Genomic DNA, 17,284 nt, shown 5'->3' on the forward strand with positions numbered 1-17,284 from the left:
TTAAACGAAATGTAAGTGCATCAATCTCTTTGTTCGATCTTCTTTAACAGACTATTCACTACTCCATAGGGTATGACTCACACTTCGGGTCCACAACATTCCGAGAAGCTACCAGAGTAATCTTGAGCAGGGAATTGTCATGGTATGCTTTTTTTTTTTTTATTTTTTAAGAGAAGAAAACAATCTAGAAGAACGGTATTCCATCTTCGTTGGTTCGAAAGGTACAAGGCCGAAGAGTCAAGAAAATTCAAGTTTCAAGTTGCTCAACAATAAAATAAGTGAGTAACGTGATAAAGAAAGAGAGGAAGTGGGAGGGTGAAAGAGAGAGAGAGAGAGAGAGAGACAGATCGCTAAGAGTAAAAGAGTGGGGCCCTGGCTCCCGCGAGAGTTGACGTTACTGGCTTTCGACGCGGACAGGTCGGCTCATTTCGACGGTAGAGTCGAACGGTGGTGCATAGCTCGACAGCTGATCTCTCGGAGTGTTGGTGGTGCGTCTTTTAGATCGGCCTCTCCTTGCGTCCCTTTTTTCTCTCTTTGTTTTTTCTTTCTTTCTCTTTTTCTCTTTCTCTATTTCTATCTCTCCATCTATCTATCTCTATCTATCTACCAATCTATCTATCTCTTTCTTATTCTCTATTTCTTATCCCTGTTTATTAAACTCTACCGTCATAAACATTTTTACATCAAAATATTAAGTGTGCCTGTGTACTTGAACCGATAAGCCCACGCAAACTCTGTGGGCTTTTCCTTTTTATCTGGGTGTTTGACAGAAAAAAAAAACCAACAAACAAAAAAGCAAATAAATAAAAAGAAAAGATAAAAAAAAAAGAAAAAAAAGATAATAAAAAAAGAAGAGGAAGATTAGAAAAGTGGGCGAAAAAAGAGTGTCATGAATCGTGGGGTGCGTTATCGGTAACGGAGAAGCAAAAGGATCTTTTGCCAAAGAAGGATCCACGGTCACTATAGTGATAGTTCGAATTAGTGTTCCTTCGATCACTGCTTGTCCATTTCTTTTTTCTTTTTTTTTTTTTTTTTGGTTCTTTTTTTGTTGAAGTTTTTTTCTCGTTTGTTTGTTCGTGAGAAAGAAGAAAATAAAACAAATAAATAACGGGAGGATTTCTACTGCGTCGGCAGGGATTATCCAAATAAAAAGGAACAACCCGAGGATGCTTCGATTTTTCTTCGGTGGGTTATGAATTCGGATATAACGGAGAAACACCAAACCCATCAGCATCAGCTCGTCGTTCTACGGTGAGTGGAATATTTTTTACTCTTCGCCCTTTATCCTCATGACCTCGGACAATACGTTCTTTATAAGTATCATCTCCCTCGACTAACGTTATTTGTGATACTCGACGATAAAGTATAATTATCGGATCAACATGAATTTGCTGTTTTGCGAGTGAACGAACGAGTATGCACACGTGCATTATATTTTTTGACTTGTTTTGAAGACCGATGAATAAAAAATATCTAATTGTTCTTGGATTTAGAATTATTTTAGTAAATTATTACGTTGTCGATAGTCCAAATCCGACGGCTTAACGAACGCAAAGGATAAATTCAACGAGTTGTTATTAATATCGGAATAACGACGGCTACAAAAATTATTTCATGATAATGTTATCAAAGTGACTTTATACGTCGAAACATTTTCGTTGAATTTTATGCGAGAAATAATGAAAAAGGTCCGACGTAACTATTTTCTTATCGATGTGTAATTCCGATCGTAAAATTGTACCGTTGTGTTTCTTATGTACCATTCTTTTCTCTTTTTACTTCTGTTTCTTTCTTTTTCTTTTCTTTTTCTTTTTTTTTTTGTTTTAAAAATAATCCCACAAGACGCATCGAAAGCACCTCCTGGGTCTCTATGTAGGTCGTGGCGAGTCGAGGCTCACAAGCACGCTTTTCGTTGATAATGGTTGTCCTTGTTTCTAGTTTTCTTGTCTCTGGACCGAACCATCTTTCAAAGTTTTTGGACAAAAATCTTCGTTTTTTCTTTCTTTTTTTTTTTTCTTTTTTCAAGCATTGAAAATGATGCGTGCGAGAGTGGAATTAAACGTACACAGATGTTTTTTTTTCCATTATATCAATCTAAGTAATTTATTGAATTAATCGAACGTTAGAATTTTCAAAACGTTATTGTCTAAAAATAAACTTCATTAGTTCCATTTGTTTCATTCGTGTCTCTTAATAACACGTTCGTGCACGTATTTATTAATTTTGCCTGATGGTATTTTGTGAAAAGGCAAACAGAAAAAAAAAAGAAAAATGATCAGATAACATGAACGATAAATTTTCTTTCTTAATATACGTCATCATTATTCGTAACGTCGATAAATTATTTCTTAAACGATATTGTAATTTCCTATTAGTTTTTAATCAATAATAGATACTTAATCTAATGTAATTATCTTATAAGAGTATTACAGAAGAGCGATAAAATGAAAGTTCATACATCGCGCGCGTACACACACGCATACATACATATATACATGTATATAATATATATCTAATTTGAAACGTAGAAAATTAGGTTCGTCTTTCCAAGATCTATCTCTAATTAAATTCAATGCTCATGCTGTTTCTTCGTTCGAATGCACATTGCACACGCGCGAATTAATGTTGCGCCTGCGTACTTTGATATCTTTCTCTCTCTTTCTCGTTTCTTTTCTTTTCTTTCACATGTATTCTTCGAATGAACGTATTCTCGTCTTACTCTTTTAGCTAAGAAGCCGATCGATCGTTGAGCCTATAAAATCATAAATAGGATCGTGTTTTGCACGCGTATCACCCGTTATCTCTCTATTGCCGTTAACGAATCCAATCTGAATTAATCAAACCAGCATTTGGCGTCTCTCTTCTTCCGTTCTCTTTCCCCTTCATTCTCTCTCTCTCTCTCTCTCTCTCTCTCTCTCTCTCTCTCTCTCTCTCTCTCTCTCTCTATGTAATATATATATATATATGTATATATATCAAAGAGTAGCTACAAATTGAAATGTGTGTATTCATGACGTTTAGTATGCAAGAGAAGTATTTACGCCTTTCTATTAACTGTGACTGTGAATCGTTCGATATATTAAAATTTTGTATATACATACATACACGGTTATTTATTATATATATTATTAATTATTATATATCGTGGCTTCATATACGCACCCGTCAATTATACGTCTCTTTAATGGAAAATATGTAATAATTTGGAAAATTTCAAAAGCAAATCTTAATTGGAATAATTAATAATATATAATTAATCGAAAATAATAATGCAGAGAATTTTATTTCCACGAAATCGAACGTCGTTGGAATATTTTGATATTTGTTGATAGTGTAATTAATAAGGAATATGGAAAAAGAGAGGAGAAGAGATTAAAAAAAAAAAAAAAAGAAAGAAAGAAAGAAAAAATGTCCTTGTACGAGAAACAAAAAACTTTGTTGTGAATAGAATATTTTTATTTTGTACCAAGTCATGTCTCATTTTGTCAATACATGTCGATTTAACTAATAGACACGGGTTCATAGAGGTCAACCTCGTAGTAGTTTTTTGCTTCACCGATAATAAAAGCCCAACTGTTTGTAACTCTACGATCGAGGTCACTTACATAGGTTAGATGATCGAGTGACTCACGAGCGTACGGACGTATATACTCGTCTGTAAAAATAAAAGAAAATTATCGATTTCGAATTCCAACTCTCTTTTTCCAACTGTATTATTATTTGTATTATTATTATCATCATTATTTATTATTATATATTTTTAGTATTATCCGAGTTACGAAGTACTATGGGCACAACGATACTTTACACCATAAAATATGTTGTATCATCATTGCGATAAGCATTTCTGGAGCAAGTCAATTTTCATAAACCGCTACGGTAATTTGCCTTGTTGTAACTTTAGCGTATATTAGCTTGACTCGACAATTTGCATCGAGTAGAATATGGGAGCTTTCTTTATGAAAGAAAATCAAAAGGATAAAAAGAAAGAAATTCTTTTTATACAACTATTATTTCTTTTAATTCCGGGATATAATAGGAATATAACAGATAACGTTTAATGCTAATTTATGTATATACATTTTTAGACTTTTAATTTTTTTCATTATTAATATTCAAGATTATCTTACCTTGAACTATCGATAAAATTTTATTGTGTCATGAAAACAAACTCAGGGTCTTCTTTCTTTATTTCACGTAGCATTCACGTATCATTCTTATCACGTGTGCGTTATTGAAAGGTACAATTCTCAACATGTGCACTCGTCTTCAAGGAAAGATCGATCGATCGATCGATTTATCAATCGATCGATTTCAAACACGTTGCCCTTTCATTGTTACAAAGAAATGAGTAATGATCGACGACGTGAAAGTTTTTTTAATTAATCAAAAGAAACCTTTCAGAAAGAGAGGGAGGGAGAGAAAGAGAGAGAGAGAGAGAGAGAGAAAAAAAAGAAAAAAAAAGAAAGGAAGATGCATCTTATTCAAATTTATGTCAATTTTATTTACATACATCCACGTTAATATCGATATCGATATTGTGCAACATATTGATCTGTTCCTCTTTTTAATACTTTTTTTTTTTTCATTTTCAATAGTTTAGCGAGAACATTGCGAAAAATGGAAATTGTTGTTTTGTTTTATGGCGTTTGGATAAATCGACAAAGCAGAACGATCGTAACAAAAACGATACTAAAAAGGATTCTACCTTTTGAACGATAAAAAAAAGGTGTGCAAGCTTCTCTGGCATTAGTCCAACGATCATCTTCGTCACCGTTCTCTAGCAAAACTTTGAGAATGAATGCGAATTGAGTGAAATTAAATTTTCTTTCTTTTACCCGCACCTTCTGTGTGAATATATATATATATATATATATATATATATATATATATATAATAAACACTATATTGGAACACAGTGTTGTGCCAAACGATTGCAATTTTCTTGGCTTTCTTCTTGTAAATCATAAAGACTCGTTCTAGAATATGTTCACGTTTATATGAATGAAAAATAATCTAAGATTGTCAGCTCGAATATGTCAAAATTAATAATAATATTCATTAATCATTCACTTCGCGTATTCATTTTTTTATATCCAATTAATCTAACTACAATAAGGCCGCATAGATCGTTATAAATTCGTGGTTATATTCGCGTTAACAGCTCGCATCTAACAATAGTAAATCGATAGTACGATATTTCCTGAATTCTATTTCTAATCTTCCGCTCGCGACTAAATCGTCTCTATTTCATGAAAATAGAAATTCTTACGAATTCTTTATTAAATTGTTATTAAAGATTTAACATCTTTATTAAATTCTTTATTAAAAATTTTCTTTATTAAATTAAAGACTTTCCTTGTTAATCGTCGAACACATTAAAAATATATATTTTTCAACGACGTCCTCGATTGTGTTAAAAATTTCAAATGGTCAAATGTCAAGATCATTTAACAAAGACGTGAAAACATAGACTCTGACCTAATTAATTGATAAGAAAGTTTTATAATTAAATTTATTGTAGATTCAAGATAGTTCGATAGCCAATATTACGAAAAATCTAGTGACGTTATTGATAATTATTCATTATGCGTTCGACGAAAATATCATTTGCAAACATTCACTAATGATCTCTAAGAAAAAGAGAGAATTTCTTGCGTGAAACGAGTAAAATAGGTTTTAATTATTAATTTTCTCTCTAATTTTAGCAGAATCGGATTATGGCAGATTTGAAGAATCTCAGTTTGAGTGGAGGAGGTGGATCGAGATATAATGGCGACGAGCAGGTACAATTTATTGCCGGTGGAAGTCATCAAGTGACAATCAGATCACCACCGCCATCTTTACACTTGGAGAACCTCAATAATGCGGTCCTTGGGTGAGTCGATTTTATTTTTTTCCCTCTTTCATCCCTTCCATGTCACTCGTCTTCTCTCTCTTTTCTTTTTCTTTTTCTTTTCCTCTTTCTTTCTTTCAATTGCCACGATTGCAAGAGAAATACAAATTTGTAAGCGATATAGTCTATCGATGTCGTACGATGTATCAATACGAATACCTCCAGGGTGCTTTTCAAAGTAAATACGCGTGGGCGAGATGCCGGTGAACTCGAATCGTAATGCAAGCTATGCATCGTGTTTGAAAACTTCATTGATGCACTTCTCCAGTAATGGTTTAGCATATTTGCCTTACGTCATTCTTCTCACTCTGAACATTTTAAGGAGAGTCATTACTACTACATTATTTAGTCAGGTTATTATAAAGAAAAAAAAAAAAAAAAAGAGAGAGAACAAAAATTTAGAACTTCTTTCACATCGACAAAATGAGTTCGACGTTAACGAGAGAAAGAAGGATATTTAAAACGATGACGAAATACTATCGATCCATGTTAACATTTGTGATCTTTTTCTTGGACATGTTGAAAATAGATGTGTGTGTGGATACCTTTTGGTCCCTGCTCGCGTTCTATGCCTACTTCATCGAATGTCGTTTGACCTAAATTCTATTCGCTATTCGAGAAAAAACGTATCTTCTCTCTCTTTCTTTCTTCCTCTAAATTTGTCCTCCTACCTTTTAGTTCAGTCGAATTTTTATTGTAAACGAACTGAAGCTAGATTCCTATCATGCAAAAGTTTTCTTTTATAAGCTTCTTATGTTCAATTCTAATGTTCACGATTAAAGTACTACGTTTCTTTGGTAAATCGAAAGGAAACCGTTAAAGAAAAGAAAGAAATAGAGAAAAATCATTCTGGGTAAGGATGTCGCCGGTCAAACGTTTAATACATTTCTATCTAAACTCATTCCTAAGAAAGATACCATTTTCTATCGTTGAAATTTTTCTATCTTTTGCGAACACAATACTCTTTTATATGTTTTCGCTATATATCCCTTTTCTATCGACGTTTTTCTCTGTTCTTTTCCATCTCATATGTCGAAGTAGAGAGTTCACAAACGATAGAAAAGAGGGAAAGGGAGATGAGCAGGGAGAGTTGGGGGTAGGTAGAGGGTGGGTAGGTGGGTGGTTAGATGGGTGGAATCGTTTTCAAATATCCGCTTTATCCAATCCTCTGAGAGAATCTATGAATGAAGGACAAGCCAAGATCTCCTTCCGACACGCGAACCTTTCCCTCGAAAACGTCCGAAAGGGATTTCAAGGTCTCCATGGTTCGATCGATTCCCCTTCTCGTTGATGGACACACTATCCGAAACTAATACTTATAATACTCCTTGTTGGGCTCCTCTGTGCTTGCCAAGGAAACTCGATTATTTTATCTTGTTTGGCATTGCACAAGAACACGGGTATACGATCCTGATAAATAATCCTACGATTTTTAGCAACGACTGTTTTGTCTTTTTTCTTTCTTTCTTTCTTTTTTCTTTTTTTTTTTTTTTGAATATTTATGAATGAATTAATTCGCCTGAAAATGGGAGAGAACTCGACGTTCGTTACATTTTATCGATGTTTGTTGTTAAATAAAATTGTTATAAATAAATTGTTACAAATCCTTTGGAGAGGACGATTAAATTTTTCATTTATTCTTTTCACACGATACCAATCCCGAGATTTCAATTATTAATCTCTTAGTTAACCTTTGCCAACTAAATTTCATTTCGACTTATCAAAGACTACCAATCGACGTTGTCGTTAATCTATCGTAATTTACGATCAATGCACTCGACGAGCAATGCTTTGTAAAGTATTATTTATACTTTCCATTTGTGAGCTCGGTCATGGATGATCAATAATTGTATATGTAAGAGAATTAATTCTATATTGTATTTATATATCGAAGATGCTTTTTTTTCTCGAATTTATTGCAAATGCAAAATTTTCTTCTTCTTTTCCTTTGATCTTAATTTAAATCAAAAATCATGATAGATATTTCGAACGTATTAATTTATATCTCGCGAAATATCGTAGATGTGTATCGAATCTTCGTGCAGATAAAAAAATATGTTTCATCCTCATCGTTTTTTCCCAATGAGAAAATTACTCGAACGAGTTAAAAAGAAAAAATCAAAAAAAAAAAAAAAAAAAAAGAAAAGAAAAGAAAAATGAAATAAAGAATAAAAAAAAAAGAAGAAGGAAGAAAAGAAAAAAAATGTATCAGAATTGGCTTCATTAACTATCACTTTTTTCGTTTCCTCGTAATAATATAATTCGCTCGGTAACGGCGATCGAGATCGTTTTGTGCAATCGATCGTACTTGTATTATAATGAAAAATCCATTTATATAAACGATACAAAATTACAACGTGATATAACATTTTTAATCTCATACGAAAGATATGCATTTAATTTTAATGACACGACTGAATATTTTCATTTATTTTTCTTCCTTTTCTTTGTCGGATTACCTCAAATTTTTTATCATTTAAAATAGATGCTTTTTATAAAGTAAGAAGTATAAAGTGAAGATATTAAAGTTTTAATCGTAGTTCATGAAGAAGATAAACACGAATCGTTATCAAGCAAAAATGTTATTATTCGTTGTATGCTACTCATTTCCTCAGAGACTGCCCATGCTATTGCATAAGATCATTTACATTGTCTATGTATTCTAAAAATTTAAAAGATCGTGCAGGCGGAAGCAAGAACATCATTCGTAATAATATTTTTCTTTGAGAGCTTCTTCTTTTGTTTTTATAGATCTCAATTTATTTAAAAAAAAAAAAAAAATGATTCTAAAGTTCATCACAATTTATTTATACTTCATCGTAAATCAAGAAGATTTATAAGCAACTATAAATTCTAATAAATCTTCTCATGAATTAGATAAGCAGACGATTTCACTGACGGATTTAGCCTTCAATGAACCTGAGGCGTTATATATATATATATATATATATATATATATATACCCATACAACACAATATATATTTTCTCGCTTTAATTATTAATGTAAATGAATGACGTGAGAAATATTATAAATTGGCCAAATTCGATCATATTGTCGAAAATATGGAAATAAAAATTATATACCATTTATCTATTAGATATTAAATTAAATCCACGAGATAATATAAATTTATATCATCGTATAGGGATCATTGTCTTATTCAGGGCCCGAAGTAACTTCCCCTATCGTTTCTGCGTAAATCCGTTACTATGGCGTTTATCGATCTTATTGGATTATCTAATACTATCGTCCACTCGAATAAAACATATTAACGATAATATTTTAATTCTAATAATAGATCGAAATGATTTCAACGATCAGAGATAAGCGAAAGGAAATCTATTTATTCGAAACTAACGAATTTTTATTTTTGTTTAAATATTTAAAAGATTCAAGTTTGAATGATCGTGTATTAGATGATCTATATAAGGTGATGATGTATGTTAATTTTTTAAATATATTCACAGATGAAATTTATTTGACTCTTTTCTATTTCTTCTCTCTTCGTTCACTTTTTAGAGGCTCGCAGAACAATCTTCAGTGCAGTTGCAACGGTGTCACATCAAACGGGTCCGCAGGCACAGCTTGCACCGGAGGAGTGCTTGCAAGGAAAGTTCCAAATCATAGCGGCGCCAGTCCTGGACAAGGAAACAAAAGGCCGGCGGTTTCACTGACGCATCTACCAAAAAGGCCACCGGTCGACGTCGAGTTTAAAAATCTTGCCTACAGCGTTTCCGAGGGCAGAAAACGAGGTGATTTTATATCTCCCTTTTTTTTTTTCGTTTCTTTCGTTTTTTCCTTGTTTCTTTTTTTCTTTTACTTTTTCTTTCTTTTTTTCTCTTAACAAAGTCTTAGCACTTAAGAGACAACGCAGTCGTTAACGTTCGAACAAGAAACAAGTTTGAATCTAATTAATTCGCATTTTTTTATCTTCTTTCTTTTTTCTTTTTTTCTTTTTTGTCCAACGACAAGATGATTCATTTAATGTGCTTTGTCGTAAAAGGATCATTCCAAAAGAGTTTTCTTCGTTCGTGATTACAACGTACACGTTTTATGGCGACATTTATCTCGCTCTCACTCTCTTCCTTTTTCTTTCTTTCTTTCTTTCTCTTGTTTTTTCTTTTCTTTTTTTTTCCTTTTTCTTTCTTTTTTTTTTATTTATTTATTTCGTTGTAATTGTTTTATCTGTTTCGTTGTAAAGTGGACGTGTCGGAATTACGTGTATAAAGCATTATATATATATATAGCTCTCTTCCCCATGATTGCTCTATTAAATTCATCAAAGTAATTGTGGCCATTAATTACAATAACTTTGAATTGAGTCAATGTGTCTTGATAGAATAAATGAACGATATTGCTGTTGGTAATAATATATTTTTTATCGTTCATAATCAATAACTATTATTATTATCGTGAAAATCGTAATTTCGCAAAATTATCTTTTTTAACATTATTGTTACATCAATACGTGAGAAAAATAGATTTACGTGAGTTTAAGATCTTAAAGTTAAAGATGGGGAAACGAGTTACGTTAAGTGAATAATAATCGTTGATTGTTATTTCATCGATCGTCGAAGAAATCTCGAGTTGAAAAATTTACGATACTATCATTCTATACGTGAAATGAATAAAAAAACAAAAACAAAAAAGGTTTTATTAAAAATTATTATTCGCTATGATACGAAACTATTGTCTTGCTCATCGTCTTGTTAATTGACGATTATCTTGACTTAAGATCGAGTTAAATAAAAAGAGAAAATTTGACGATGCGAATAACTCGAATAGGTTTTACGTTGGGCCAACGTATGTGAACGACCTAGCCCGAAAGAATCGATAGTAATGTACCGGCTGGTTCCGGTTTCGGCGCAGATACACTACCGAGTGCAACCGTACTCGTCGTAAAAGAGGTCATCCAGAAATTTGACTATGTATATACAAAAATATATTTTTTTTTGTTTTACACACACACATTTTTAATATACACGTATACACGGTATTATATGATCCTTATCATTTTGAAATATACAGCAATAAAAATATCCTCCCTTTTCCGAACTTCATGATTTTCGATGGATCGATCTCGGAAGTTGAAGGATGATCGAATTTGTTCGATCACCATAATTCTAATCTCTTTATCGAGGATCACAAAGCGGCATCTCTTTGACTTGTAAAGTATTTCCTCACGAGGATCCTTTTACTCTTTCTCGTAGGAAAAACATTGCAAGTATTGAAAGTAGGGACTGAGTTAAAAAAAAAAGAAGAAGAAGAAGAAGAAGAAGTAAGAAAGTTCAAGTATTTTTACGGTTTTGAGTTTCGTTCGAAAACTTTGGAATAATAAATTCGAAACTTTTTAGATCGTTGATCCTATCGAATAATAACAATAACAAAAAGACAATTTATATATGAGAAGGAAAAAAAATAATTAAAAAAATTCGTTTATAAAAAATCGATTATCAATAAAAAATATTAAAATCGTTTATTTATGGTTTTCTTTTTTATAGGTTACAAGACGATTTTAAAATGTGTAAACGGAAAATTCAGATCCGGCGAATTGACGGCCATTATGGGTCCTTCGGGTGCCGGAAAGAGTACTCTGATGAACGTTCTGGCTGGTTACAAGTAAGCAGCATGATTTTATCTTTGTTAAAAAAAAATCTTTAGCGAGATTTTCTTCGATCCTCGCGAAGGACGATGACCTTCTGTCTGGACGCAACGTAATGTGATAAACGGCTTACATGGTTGGCCGGATAATTATGAGAACGTATTTATCGAAGGGCAGAACCCTTTATATCCATGCTTCGTCGTTTGATAAAAATACCATCTTCTAGTGTTGACTGACAAGCTTATCTTTACTCTCGAGTACCTCAGCTGACACAAACACAAACGCACATACAAACATGCACACATGCACGCAATATGATTGTATTAGATGAAGATCGTTCGATGAAAGATAAATGAATAATATTGCTTTGAAATGAAACAAGCAACTTCCTTAATTTTACCTCTTATTTTACATTACACACACACACACATATGTATGTATGTATATACATATAATTTTCATCTATTTATTATTGATTCCTTTTTATTATATATTTTTAGAACGTCTCATCTGAGCGGATCGGTATTGATAAATGGAAAGGATAGAAATCTTCGAAGATTTCGAAAGATGTCCTGTTACATTATGCAGGATGATCGATTGCTTCCACATTTGACTGTTCACGAGGCCATGACAGTGTCTGCGAATTTAAAATTAGGCAAAGACATCAGTGCAACGGCAAAAAAAGTTGTGGTAAGATCACTATGTATTAATAATTCTTTTTGAAAGAGAACGAGTAAGGCGAATTAAATGTTGTGGTTTTAAGGAGAAACGTAGCGTATCGCATGCTTTCACTTTCGCGACATTGTCGAGTTTGAACACCAATTCCTTTTATTAACAATATATTCACCGTGTTTTCTTATTACGATACAAACGTATACTTGTTTCAATGCATCCTTCTTCCTTTCTGACTGAAATTTTCTATATAATAAATCGTAAATCCCTGAGAAATTATATATCTTTTTCAAAATACAGACACGCAACATTTTTTTCTTACAACCACGATATTACGGTAAGCATTTGGATACACGCGTGTATATGTATGTGTATTCGGAAGTCGATAAAATTTATTTCGATATCAGCGATAATTATTGACGCATTATTGTACTATCGCATAAGATAATTTTCATTTTGCTTTGTCGTTTTTGTTGGTAAATTTCTTCTATAAGTAGTATTAAAAAAAAAAGAAAAAAAAAAAAATTTCACAGATCGAAGAAATTATCGAGACTCTTGGATTAAGCGACGCCAGCAATACTCAAACTCATAACCTTAGCGGCGGACAAAGAAAGAGACTGTCAATTGCTTTGGAGCTCGTCAATAACCCTCCGGTTATGTTCTTTGACGAGCCCACTTCTGGCTTAGACAGCTCCTCCTGCTTCCAATGTTTGAATCTACTCAAATCCTTGAGTCGAGGAGGTTCGTAAAAAAAAAAAAAAAAAAAAAAAAAGAAAGAAAAAAATATCAGAGAAGAAAATTTATCATATCTGAATGGATATTAAATTCAATCAGATACGAAATGTTTATACGTTTAAGAAATGCATGGACATCGAATAAAAATCAGGAATAAAAACTAGGAATATTTTTATTTTAGGAAGAACGATCATATGTACGATACATCAGCCAAGTGCAAGGCTGTTCGAGATGTTCGATCATTTGTATTTACTAGCCGAAGGGCAATGTATATATCAAGGGAACGTAGGTGGTCTCGTACCATTTTTATCGTCGATGGGTCTCGATTGTCCAAGTTATCACAATCCTGCAGATTACGGTAAAATATTTCCTTTTAATTTATATTTCACTTGTACAAGACATTAGATAACATAACAGATCAGACAATTAGATAATATAACACCTGTTTCTAATCACGAGGTAACGATAACGAAAGCAAACAACAAGTGAGAAAAAACAACCTTCTTTTCTTTTCTTTTTTTTAGTGATGGAAGTTGCATGCGGGGAACACGGTGAGTGCGTTCACAAATTGGTAATGGCTGTGAATAATGGCAAATGCAACAATTATCAACATCATCAAGCTGCGATAGCGGCGAGTCAAACGGTTTCGAACGATATCGCAAAGCAATCACCTACTCAAGAACAAACCAAACCAGAAGCTGGTAGCTTAATACCAAATGGTGTTGCAAAACCAGCCGCTGATGGTACGGTCATCAATATGCCGATTTCTTGCACGACTTCTTTGCTCGACAGTGCCGAAAGTATAGAGCAAAAAGTTGGCTTCCCGACCAATGGATGGGTGCAATTTTGGATTCTCCTTAAAAGAACCTTCCTTTCGCAGTTAAGAGACATGGTTAGACTCGTCTCAATCTTTTGTCTTTCTTTTCTTTTGTCTTCGATGAAATACTAATCTCTTTCTTTTTCTCTCTCTTTCTCTTTCGAACCTTCAGACATTAACGAGAACAAGGCTGATTTCTCACATAATCGTTGGTTTTCTCATCGGTGCTATTTATTATGACATCGGTAACGAGGCCTCGAAAGTAATGAGTAATGCCGGATGCGTCTTCTTCACGGTGATGTTTCTTATGTTCACTGCTATGATGCCTACCATACTCACGTGTAAGTTGAATATTATTCATGATTGGTTAGAAAATTACTCAGGTTAATAACTCATCCAAGTATTGTTTTCTCTTACAATGTTTCTATCATCATTTCAGTTCCCACAGAGATGGCAGTGTTCGTGAGAGAACATTTAAATTATTGGTACTCGTTAAAAGCTTTCTACTTTGCTAGAACTCTAGCCGACTTGCCCTTTCAGGTATATAATACAATTAATTAATTAATTAAAATCGATCGTCGATAACGTAACGTACATCGTATTATTCATCCTTCTTTTTATTTTTATTTTACAGATAATCTATTCCATAGCTTATGTTATGATCGTCTACTTTATGACTTCGCAACCATTGGAGACTGAGAGGTTTCTCATGTATCTAAATATATGCGTGTTAACGTCATTGGTATCACAATCAATCGGTTTGTTAATAGGTGCTGCAATGAGCGTCGAGGTAAGCTTTATTTGTAATCTTACATCGAAACGTATCGAGATACAAAGATACAAAGGTACAAAAGATTTTTGATTATTTTTAGAGTGGGGTTTTCATCGGTCCGGTATCGTCGGTTCCGATCGTCCTATTCTCCGGTTTCTTCGTAAATTTTAACGCGATACCATCATATCTAAGGTTCCTTTCTTACGTGAGTTACATCAGATACGGCTTCGAGGGTGCCATGATATCCGTTTACGGCTACAATCGTGCAAAGCTAAAGTGTTCCGATGCATACTGCCATTTCAAGAGCCCGACAAAATTTCTAGAGGAGATGTCGATGGAGAACACCGTTTATTGGGTAGACGTTGTCGCCCTTGTTGGTTTCTTACTCGGTCTAAGAGTCGTCGCCTATTTCGTCTTAAGGCTGAAACTTCGATCTCTTCGTTGAAACCGATTCGACGACGTCGATGCTCCAATGGCGATGGCAGACAATAACATGAAAGAACAAAGAAAATGAAGAGAAAATGAAAGAGAAAGAAAAAGAGAAAAAGAAAGAAAGAGAAAAACGAAAGCACGACGGTCAAAGGTATGGTTCTTCGTGGCCCAACAAACTTGCCTGACTTTTTTCAGAAAGAAAGAAAGAAAGAAGAAAGAAAGAAAGAGAGAGAAACAAAATAAAAAGAAAGAAAAAGAAGTAAGCTCCTTCGACGCGTTTTTACTTCCACGGAGAAGAGCTTCGATCGAGACTGGATCGGATTTTCCAATGCCAGACACTTTTTCCATAAGCGATCCAATGATATTGTCATTAGCATTTTTATAATAAGAAAAGAGATCTCCCACAAGGTTTCTGGCGTTGGAAAATGAATCATGGAAGTAAGTGATAAAAAAGAAAAAAAAAAAAGGAAACCATCGTTCGCTCTGTTAATATAACATACATACACGTACACACACACACATACTGTGTTTCCTTGTGCTTTTGATATTATCCGACTTTTATAATTTGACTTTCTAGAGATCGGTAAAACTATACACATCACTGACTCTTATTATACACATATAAACACAAACACAAAGATACAGACAGCAGACAAACAGAGAAGCATAGAAGAAAATTGTAGTTTCGATTATTACCGAAATTTAGCAGCTAAAGAGTTCATAGGCAGGACAATTAAAGTATGAAGCCTAATTAAAATTTCATCGAATTATTACGGAACTATCAGAGAAAGAGAGAGAAAGAAATAAAGATAAAAGAGAGAGAGAGAGAGAGAGAGAGAGAGAGGGAGGGAGAGAGACGGAGAGAGAAAGAAGAAAGAGAGAGAAAGAAAAAGTCGATTATTACTACCAATGAAATATAACCGAAGAGAACCAGAAGATGAATCATAAAAGCGCGTAGAATTACGTAGATATTTCTATAAGGGATGAATGTAGAGAGTGCGCATTAGTTAGGCTATTTTAACGAATCCCGTAATAATGATATCCTAAAACATGCGGACTTGCAATATATTCCAAAAGAACGGCCAGCGTTCGATCGAAGAGTCAAGAAAGTGAGAAAGACAATGTTCATAGCCAATTACTACTAACTCGCCAGGAGCCTTAGGCCCATTCAAGACTCGTTTCCCTCCAACGATCGCGCGTCTATCGTAATTAAATAAACGAGACGAAGGAATGTTTAGATCGTTTCGTTATTAAGTAGATTATACGTAGTTATATATATATATATATATATATATATATATATATATATATATTTATTTAACGGATCAAAACTTAGAAAAGAAAACGAGTCTTTTATTATTCTCATATTTACGTGACGACGTCGTGTGTCTCTAAAGATGTAGCGAACAATTACCATGAACTAAGTAAGAACAATAGACCTAATCGAAAAATATGTAAAGAAGAAGAAGAAACAAGTGGAATGATAAAAAAAAAAAAGAAAGAAACGTAAAGAGGTAAAGATCTACGCGAAAGGAGACGCCGACGACGCATTTATATTCGGCACAATTTCATATACATACCATATGTATAAAAAAGTCCGTAAGGATGAATTCTCTCGATTCATATCGTGTAATTTCATTAAGAAAACAAAAAAATGCATTATATATATACATATATATTTATATATGTATATATAAATAATGCATATATAAATGTACACGTAAGTACATACATCCCTACACACACACACACACACACACACACACACACACACGTGCGAGTTTACTTAAATATTTGTAACACGCGAGAAGTGTCGAATACAAATTGGAACGTGCTGTCTATTGTAAAAAGGAACGAAAGAAAGAGAAAAATCAAGAACAAATAAAAATAAAAAAAAAAAACAAGAAAAAAGAGAAGAAAAAGAAGAAGAAAAAAAAAGAAAAAACTATAGAGAAACGCGAGAAAAATGAGAGAAGCTCACACTTGACCAATCACTAGCTGCCTGAGCGTTTGCTTCTAATAAGTGCGAGTGCTAGCGTAAACAAGTTGCTACAATTAAAAATAATTAATTCGAAGAATCATCAGGGAGGAAAATATCCAACGATCGTTGCACGTACGATGATGACGAAGACGATGACGATAACGATGACGATGACGATGACCATGATGTATGTGCTGGTAAAAACGCGCGTATCTTTCCTTTGCGAGCGTATCTTTAAGTGAGATAAATATATCCTCGTTATATTGCATCTCCTTTTTTTTTTCTTTTGTTTTCTTCTTTCTTTCTTTTTATATTTCTTTTTTCTTATTCTTTTTTCGCATTTTCATTTCTCTCTTAACCGATAATATTCGCCTT

The 17,284-nt window shown here is 33.3% G+C and overlaps 1 protein-coding gene across 1 annotated transcript; it reads left to right on the plus strand.

Moving 5' to 3' along the window:
* Window positions 1-375: 375 nt before the first annotated feature.
* LOC122632795 (ATP-binding cassette sub-family G member 4) lies at window positions 376-15,767 on the plus strand. Its single transcript, XM_043819987.1, has 12 exons — window positions 376-1,251; window positions 5,712-5,878; window positions 9,418-9,650; window positions 11,400-11,517; window positions 12,001-12,190; window positions 12,706-12,913; window positions 13,089-13,265; window positions 13,432-13,799; window positions 13,897-14,065; window positions 14,164-14,264; window positions 14,359-14,514; window positions 14,597-15,767. Exons 2-12 carry the CDS (start codon window positions 5,721-5,723, stop codon window positions 14,939-14,941), a joined length of 2,223 nt encoding a protein of 740 aa, XP_043675922.1. The 5' UTR covers window positions 376-1,251; window positions 5,712-5,720; the 3' UTR covers window positions 14,942-15,767.
* The last annotated feature ends 1,517 nt before the right edge of the window (window positions 15,768-17,284 follow it).

This window comes from Vespula pensylvanica, chromosome 11 (assembly GCF_014466175.1).
Source record: "Vespula pensylvanica isolate Volc-1 chromosome 11, ASM1446617v1, whole genome shotgun sequence".
Taxonomy (NCBI): domain Eukaryota; kingdom Metazoa; phylum Arthropoda; class Insecta; order Hymenoptera; family Vespidae; genus Vespula; species Vespula pensylvanica.

Coding starts and splice junctions, on each gene's coding strand:
- LOC122632795 (XM_043819987.1), top strand. CDS start 5,721: ATGGCAGATTTGAAGAATCTCAGTTTGAGTGGAGGAGGTGGATCGAGA. Junction 12,914..13,088: donor CAAATCCTTGAGTCGAGGAG/GTTCGTAAAAAA, acceptor TTTTTATTTTAG/GAAGAACGATCATATGTACG. Junction 14,265..14,358: donor TAGCCGACTTGCCCTTTCAG/GTATATAATACA, acceptor TTTATTTTACAG/ATAATCTATTCCATAGCTTA.